This window comes from Pygoscelis adeliae, unplaced genomic scaffold, assembly GCF_000699105.1.
Source record: "Pygoscelis adeliae isolate BGI_AS28 unplaced genomic scaffold, ASM69910v1 Scaffold74, whole genome shotgun sequence".
Classification (NCBI taxonomy): Eukaryota; Metazoa; Chordata; class Aves; order Sphenisciformes; family Spheniscidae; genus Pygoscelis; species Pygoscelis adeliae.
Window position 1 is genome coordinate 2,420,855 of NW_008824665.1, and position 8,959 is coordinate 2,429,813.

General features: G+C 38.8%; 1 protein-coding gene across 1 annotated transcript in view; it reads right to left on the reverse strand.

The window, feature by feature from the left end:
* The window catches only part of DGKH (diacylglycerol kinase, eta), an 83,890-nt gene that overhangs the window by 34,005 nt on the left and 40,926 nt on the right, over positions 1 to 8,959 (reverse strand). The window contains exons 12-15 of the mRNA XM_009322839.1: positions 7,330 to 7,415; positions 5,754 to 5,853; positions 4,199 to 4,475; positions 3,622 to 3,750 (exon numbers count right to left, since the gene is read on the reverse strand). Coding sequence (XP_009321114.1) covers positions 3,622 to 3,750; positions 4,199 to 4,475; positions 5,754 to 5,853; positions 7,330 to 7,415 — 592 coding nt within the window. The remainder of the gene's footprint in view (positions 1 to 3,621; positions 3,751 to 4,198; positions 4,476 to 5,753; positions 5,854 to 7,329; positions 7,416 to 8,959) is intronic.

Genomic DNA, 8,959 nt, shown 5'->3' on the forward strand with positions numbered 1-8,959 from the left:
CGCAGTGAGGCCAGTTATCCCTGGGGCTGCCTCTGGAGGTGACGAAGGATAGGCTTTTCAGAGGGCAGACCTCAGGTGCTTCAATTTACCTTCCTGGCAGAACTTGTTTCATGCAGACTGAGAGAATGTGCCAGTGCCTGCTTTAGCCTGGGGAAGTTATTCTTTGTGAAATTCAGCCCCGTCAGACGTAGCCAGAAATTGGTGCCCCAGGGAAGAAAGTTTGGGTATTACCGAATGCTTTGCTATAGCATTTCCATGCGCATATAGAAAGCTTTTGCACACCAGATGATCACAGACATTTCTTGGCTACCTCTGCTCCAAATTATCTCACATGTTAAAACTACTTCAGCTTAGGAAGTCAACCTTGACCATCTGAAGAAGCTCAGAACAAAAAATGAGATTATTTCAAAGTGATCTGATATACTCCTCTCAAAACCTGAAAACTAATTCAGTAAAAATAGAATGATTAGGACTAGCACCAAGAAAGCAAAAGAAAAACACCACCAGGAATGTGGTGGGAAGGATAAAATACACCCTTTTTTGTGGCAGGAGGGGCACAGATCAGTTCACGTCAATCATGATAACTCAGCCTGAAAGTAACGTGGGTGTACTGTATGAAGACATTAATGGAAAGAAAATGCAGAGTGGGAAAATCTAGAGACAAAGGTAATAACAATAACCAGGGTTTAGAAATTGTGTTCAAATCAATTCAGGCCAGGATTTGGGCACTCACTTGTTTTTTTAAGTGATGATAATCTAGTACGGAACAGTCAATGAAATGGCAAATTCTTCACCCTCTTGTATCCCAGGAATAAGGTTACACACCTTTCTGGATGACTTGCTTAAGTCAAACAGAAATTATTAGATGCAGGACAGGGATAAGTGGGTGAAATTTTCTGGACTGTTTTATATGAACTGACCAAGTGGACTAACAGCTCCTTCTGACTTTAACATCTGTATAACAGCCCTAGCAATTATCACAAAATGCTATAGTATTGCATGATAACAATACAACACAATGATTTGTATCTGTGCATGACAAAACACTATAATATAAAGTTAAAAAATGAAAAGAAATAAAAACTGCAAGTGATATCTAACAAGAGTTATTAAATATTTAGATGAAGGTAATTAACATATGGAAAAATACTATCTTCGTCAAATGACCAGGAAGATCCTTGGAGGGTAAAATATAATATTCAGAACAAAATTAACATTGATTTTTCATAACGCTACTGAAAAATTCACAATGCTATTCACACAGTCTGTTCTCTCTGTACTTGGGCACAAGGCAGTTATATTAAATAGGAAAATCAACAGAGCAGCTGCTCTTTATTTGACAGATGAGACTCATGGGGATAACTGCAATAAAGATAAACTTTTGCTGTTCATGCTCTGATAAAAACAAGAGTCCTAATGAGTAAAACTGATGTTTCATTGCAGATAATTGAATTCATGTTTCATGCTTTGTCCCTGAACACCTATCTTCCACTGACAGCATTAATATGCACTCTATTTCACACATATCAGATGTAGGAAGAATAATACAGCTTCCCAATAAATGCAGAAATTGTATCACCAAGAAACAAGAGGCTTATATATATTTCTACATATGGATATACATATGTGTGTATTTTTATTTTATTATATATCTATGGCAGTAGGATTGGGTCATCCGTAGGGCCAGCATCCTCTATGAGCTACTATTAAAACTGGACAACCAACACACACTGATTCCTATAACCAAGGGAAAAGGAGAGGGACCGATGAAGAGACAGTCACTGGAGAAAGTCTGAAATCCATTCCTGGAGAAAAGGAAATGTGAGATTCTGAATCAACAGAAGCCCCAAGAGACTAATGTTGTATTTCTAAGGTAGGAGCCACCAACACAGGCACCAGCTTCAGAGCAGAGCCTCACGAGGACACCACCTTTTGAGGATGTTGGTGTGGGTTAAGGTAACAGAAGGAGACGCAAATCCCAAACAACTTTGCTCATTTTGCCACAGGAAGTTGCTCACCAAATATCTAGAGGATGGCTTTTGCTGTCCACCAGCTACCACTGTTTCTCCCTGACTCGCACATCATCTCGAGACCTCACCTGCAGTGCATCACTGTCCACTTTGGTAATATGGCAAAGACTGAAATTTCCACCTATAGTAAGAAGCAGCTTTCCTAAAATTACTACGCATCTTGAGAGTCTTGAACAACCCTGGCACATGAACTACCAGTCAACACAAAATGCAGTATTGACATTTGTGATGGAAAATGTCCAAACGTGACCTCTGGCTGGATTGGCTTGGTGACAAAACCAAGCAAGGGAGGAGGTAAGTAGAGTCCTTTATAGACAAATTGTCCTTCCTTCTTCCACTGCAGCCACTCACTGGCAGATTTCATAAAGGACACATGAAGGAGATATTTTACCCTATCATCTGAATGTGGGAATTAGTACTATGCTATTTCAGGACATGACTATTCCTAAATACCATTTTATGTACAGTAACCAAACACTGAATAGCCGAAAGGAAAGCTTAGTGACAAAATGGGCTGTTACTTTATGAAAATGCTACCTCCCAAGCAAGTTGTTTTAAACTCAGATCATTCAATATTCTGATTGCTTTGTACAACTATTGATACAAATAATACAACTGCGCTCTTTCTGCTGCATTTGAAAACCCAGCATGGGCTACCCACGCTGTCTTGCTTTGTTTGGAGAGTAACCTGCAGAGCCCCACAGTGAGGGCAGGATGATGCTCCTACAGGAAAGCAGGTGCACTCAGACAGCAGCAGATGATAAAGTCCACCCGACGAAGGACAGAGCAGGTAGGGGGCTCTACACCTTGGAAAGCAAGAGTAGCTTGGTATAGCCGCTTGCTGTATGGCTTGCTATACAGTGGCCAATAGCTGCAAGGAACTAGCTGGACTACTGACCTGTCTTCGGGACAACAACACAGGAATTTTTTCATGGGAAGGAGCCCTAGGATATCAAAGACTTCAGTTCAAATTCCTGCTCTGGATTAGGCAAATAGAGGGGGTGACCTTAGTACTGCCATTCCTCAGGAGACTTCCATGCTCCAGCTTCTATTATATTCTTTCCTGCTTTACGCTGTTCCACTTCATATAAAAGACTTAAAATTTCATTCTGTCCATTCCAATAACTGTCTCCAAGTAAGTTCCCAGCTGAGACATCAGAATTTCATTGTCAATACAATGAATAAATATGTCTGTTCCACACAATTTGAAATCCCTTCAACAGAAATGATTGACAGAAATTCCTATTAGGTACCCTAAAATGCCTACGACTGAGACATGCTATTGCCACCGTGACCCAGGCTCTAGTCCCTGCTCAGGTTCACGTAGAAAGGTGTAAACACTGGATTAAATGCAGGCACTTCTTTCCCCCACAAGTACCTTCTCAGCTTTGTACATCTATTCCAGAAGACTGTTCATCTCATCTCCCGCATTTTTCCCTCAACTTTTATTTATCGAGATCTATTAAAATTTGTGACTAGTTTCCAGTGGAAGAGCATGCTAGTGTTTTTAATTATGGAGCCAACTATGCTCCATAATGGAACTATAAGAAGACTGAATAATTTGAAATTATTTTATTCCTAATTTACTCACTTGATGGCGACTCAAGTTCCTTTGTATCTTCCTCTTTTTCCTCTTCTTTGGATTCATCCAATTCTTTGCTATATTCTAGTGGGGACTGGTTCACTTGTTCTTCACTATGAGCATTCTGCTCATCCACAACTGCTTATTAAAAAAAAAGACAGAAAGTTTCAAGATCTTTAAAGAAAATCTGCAAAAATGGAAAATTAGCTTCTTTTTTTCTGTAGCTTTAACTTTCAGTTTAAAAATATTAACAAAAGATTTCTATTGCCAATTCAGAGAAAAACAGTCTAGCAATCCTGTGCCCATTGATAGAGATTTACTGCCGGAAATTTTCATTTTGTGGAGGATAATAGTTACCAAAGAAACACACTTTTACATGTACACACACATGTATTCATATATGCAGACAGACAGTCATTAACATCCAAACAAGCTGCATTTCTTTTCCTTGCAGCTTGTAATGAGCACATAATTTTATCTACATAAGAATGTAGAAATCAAGCTTTAAAAATGAAAATTTATGCTAGTTTAAAAAAAAAAGCATCATTATTCTATCAGTAAGGACCAAAATGTTGCTGATATGCACCTTTTTCTGCTTGTTCAATGATCTGCCTCACAGCCTTCTTCAAGCTGTTTGCCCGGAGCATTAACTGTTCCCTCGGTTTGAAGAGTTTCTGGGTGGAAGACTTTGAGACACACTCTGCTAATTGCTCTTTACTTTCAGACAAGGATTCTTCACTCGAAAACTCCTCTGCTTCTTCTTCCACAATGGGGGGAGAGATAGCTGGGAGGATGGGAGTAGCCTGGGCTTCTGTGTGAAGAGCCTGGAGCAATAGGTCTAGCTTCTCATTTAACTCTGAGCACTAAAACAAAGTGGAAAAGAATACACACACACAAAAAAAGCATTGAACGTGCAAACATTTTCAGGAAATTAAGTGCCAGATTATAGGGAGGGATCTAATTTCTCCATGAGGCAGAATTTAAAATTGTCTAAGTGTCTATGTCATTGTCTCTGTAAAATCCAAACCCAGGTTCCATATTTCATAAAAACAGATTATCAGTAGGTCTGCATTGGTTTTTGCAGACTCTGTGACACCCAACCAGATTAGAGCAATTATAACAAAAACCCCCTACACTCAGACTAACATAACACACTGGGCTAAACTCAGCCTGCCACATAACTAGGGTACAGATTAGATCTTACTCTTCTTCAGATGGCCTGCAGCACAGAGAGAACGAGCACAGATTTGCCCATATCATGCATTATAACAAATTACGGGTGCTCAGTACCCCAGTTTGAAGAGACAACCTATGGGGACATGCCTAGCTGTTAGACTGAAAACATATGGTGGTTTTGGGGTTGGTTTTTTTTGCAACACAGCTGTACATTTAAGCAAGTGAGTTGTCACAGAGTGAAGAGACTCAAGCCAGAACCAAACAGTCAAACACCTCTACCCCTGACTGAGCAGTTGCTCTCTAGGTGCACTGGAAAAGAGATGTTTTTCTGTGCTTAAGGGAAAGGAAGCCAACGCTGTTTGGCCCTGGAACAGTAAAAAAGAAAATTCATTTTCTAAAATGTGCACTGAATAGAAACGTGAACCAGGAACTACCATTTAGCAAGTACATTTCCTGACTCTGGGATTGTTAGTGATTTTGTTTTCTTCTTTTCTTTTCAGCTCATATAAATTTTGTGCCTCATACCAAATCCTTCTGGGTTTTTTCAATGCTTTTGCAACATGATCTCTACAATTTACAGCTTAAACCATTATTTTTAACACTGTAGTCTCTCTTCCCTTCATTCTCCCAGCATATTCTCTCTTCATTATCCCATTGTTTTCCTGCAGTTAACTTAATCCCTTTCAGAGAAAAGTGTAACTCCTAATGCAGAATATTTCCATTTATCTCTATGTACTTTAGCATGTACTTTATCCTTTCTGAAGGAAAAAAGTGTAAACAGAGTTTATAGAGATCTTATAGTTTAAAGATAGTTTGGAAGTAACTGTTCTATGCACTATGAAGAGAAGAATTTTAAAGTTGAAATGGAAGTCAAGCTGGGCATCCCGGAGAGGTTTAAAAATTAAACACCCATGAGCTATAACACAAAAACACAACTTTAAACCAGAAAATAGTCATTGTCTTACTTTAATAGCCATGGCATCAGCTTCCTCTGCATTTTCCATTGGTTTTTCATAAGTCTTCCCTATTTTGGCAACGAAGTCCTTTACAGTTTCACATAATATTCTTCAGATAAAAATATGAGAGGGGAGAAATCAAATTAAATTAAATAGATATGTTTTGAATATTAAATTCTTATGGCAACTGGTTTATGTGCATACTGCTATACACCATTCTTGTTGGAAACTGAACTCTGTGATCATACTTGCAAAGCAGATGATACTGTTTTCCATGGCTTGCCAAATTCAAGCGATAAGCTTTAAAACAAAAAGTCTTCCTCCCTTTTTATCTAAGACTTTGCACACATTGTATGTAAGTCTCTTATTTCTAAGAACTGAAATAAACATGACTAATTTTATCCATTCCCTTGCTTGTACACCTTCTATACCAGAGTTGTCAGCAAACTTGCCTTCACTTTGTTAACTTCAAACACAGTCTTGCAAACTCCCATGTGAAGATGGAGCCTAGAAACCGTGGAGAAAATCTACTGACTTTAATGGAGCACTTCTTAGATGAAAGCATATGGCCACACGCGTCCCATTGCACCACTCATGCTTCTGAACCACAGCTGACCCTGAGGCGTATCTGTGCAAACTACAGTGGCTGCAATGAATTTTCATGGTGTAAATCACAGGAAGACTTGGTTCTTATTCCCTAAACTGCAGACAACCGGCAAACTTACTAACCAGACAGACGGCAAACTTACTAACGAGGTGTGGATAATTGCTTAGTACTGTTCATTGGTTGAAATTTATTTGACAGAAATGAAACAGATTTAACAAGATACAGACTCAATTTAGAATTTGGAGTTAATTTTCAACATGTGCTATGTATATTTTATAAATGAAATTTTATTAACTTGCTTTTGGCAGAAAAAAAAAGAAATGTAATGACATTCAGATGTATTTTTGAAGACTCTGTGACTGGTCTCTTGCATATCGCAAAATATAAGATTTTTTTACAGAGAAGGTATACACAGAATACTTCGATTTCAGATGATGTCCGTGATTTGCCAAGTAATGATCTCTCATTTTTAAGTGTTTCAGTTTGGGGAAAAAACCCTGTTGTCTGAGACCACTATTTATTGAATTGATATAGACAGAGCCACAACAAAGCTACCTAGCCTGAAGTTTGCCTTCACATTGGTGAAGTTGTTTGTCCTCTTAATGATATGGATATGCATAAAACAAAACAGAAAAAATGTAATGTGAAGTAGATCACATATTTGCATTCATAACAGTAAGTTTCATATTTAAGATGCACGCTGATTTGGAATGATTTAAAATCACTTCACATTAATATTATGTGACTTTTTTTTTTTTTAAATGGTGATGTATTTAGAATTAAGCTATGCATTACAATTGTACCATAGAAAAATTCTGCAGAAAAAACATCCACTCTAAAATACATAAATTAAGATATATTAAGCCAAGCAAGCGAGGCCAGCCATAAGAAAATCAGGCTCACACAGAAGGTTATTATGGTGATGATGTTACACAGGGGATTTATCCCACACATTGTACATAAAAAGGATCAACTCACTTGGCAGATGATATGACAACTGAGTGCTGATCAGAATTGAGAATTTTTGCAAGATGAGCAGCAACTGAGTCCTCATAAGCAGATATCTGAAAACAGAGAAAGAAGACTTCGATTTCCACATGTTTCAGCATTTTAACACCTACTAGTGAGTTAAAACACCTCCAAAAATAGCAGGATTTCCATTTCAGATCTAATAAGAGGACATGCAGCTGGCAATGCAGATTCTACCTGCATACTGTATTTTATGTACCAGATTTTTAATATTGAAAGTAACATTGCATCTGAGAACTTGATCCACAGCTCTTTTGCTCCTGTAGAGAAAACAGTAAGTTACCTCTAGGCTAAAAATAGTCCATGAGGCAGAAAAAACTACTTTCTTTCTAGATTGATAACAACCTCAATTATTATAATCTAATATCTTTTATTTCTAAAACAAGCAAAGTTTCCCTCAGACTAAGCTGCTCAACTAAGAACAAATCAAAAGTTTGCAGTTATAATCCTGAATTTTCTTTTTACTGTCAAGTGGGATCTTACTCCCCAAGTACCCCTACTGACAAAGGCTGCTGAACTGGTATAATTTTATCAAAACCAATCCTTAAGGAGCAAACCATTTAGGGCTTAGTCTTTATGAGAATGTTTGGAACAATGAATGTGTGCACTAGCCGTCTTTTCTTGCACAGAAGAATTATAAATCCTGAAATACTCAGGCAAAGATTTGGAATGGATCAGATTCACATCTTCACGCACTATATAAGGAAGAAACTTTTTACACTGAGGGTGGTGAAACACTGGCACAGGTTGCCCAGAGAGGTGGCGGATGCCCCATCCCTGGAAACATTCAAGGTCAGGTTGGAGGGGGCTCTGAGCAACCTGATCTAGTTGAAGATGTCCCTGCCCACAGCAGGGGGGTTGGACTAGATGACCTTTAGAGGTCCCTTCCCACTCAAACCATTCTATGATTCTATGATTCTACATCCCATCTTAAGATAGGCATGGATCCAGACCTCAGTTTTAAAAGAAAATTCTAACCAAATTCCAAATCTAAAGCTAAAAATAAATGCAGTTCTGAAATTTTCTGCTGGTTTCCTTTAAAAATTTCTTAATATCTCTTAGTGTGTTTTTGCCCTTGTTATGGAGCAGGTAGATATTCCACTCTTTCTGCTTCCTAAAACGCAGCCTTAGTTGTAGAACTCTGACAGTAAATCAGTTTTCATTTCAAGAGAAAAAACAGTATGTAAACATCTGATCTGTAAGAACAAACTACTGTTGTTCAAACATCAGTATAAGACTTCTGGAACCAAACCAAGTGAAATGGGCCAGTCAAATCTGGCGAGTTAACAAATGGTTACGGGACTGGTGCCACAGCCAGGGGTTCGGCTACGTAGACCATGGGCTTTGAGAAACCTGGTCTACTGGGGGCTGACAGGATCCATCTGTCAGAGGAGAGGAAGAGCATCTTCGGTCATAGGCTTGCCAAGCTGGTGAAGAGGGCTCTAAACTAGAGGTGCTGGGGGAGGGGAACTTCAGTCCATCCCACTCCTACCAGTTTGATGCCAGGGCCAGGAATAGATGCCCAGAGCCTGGAGAAGGAACACAAGTCAGCAGGAGAGTGCCTGAAGAGCAGCACAAA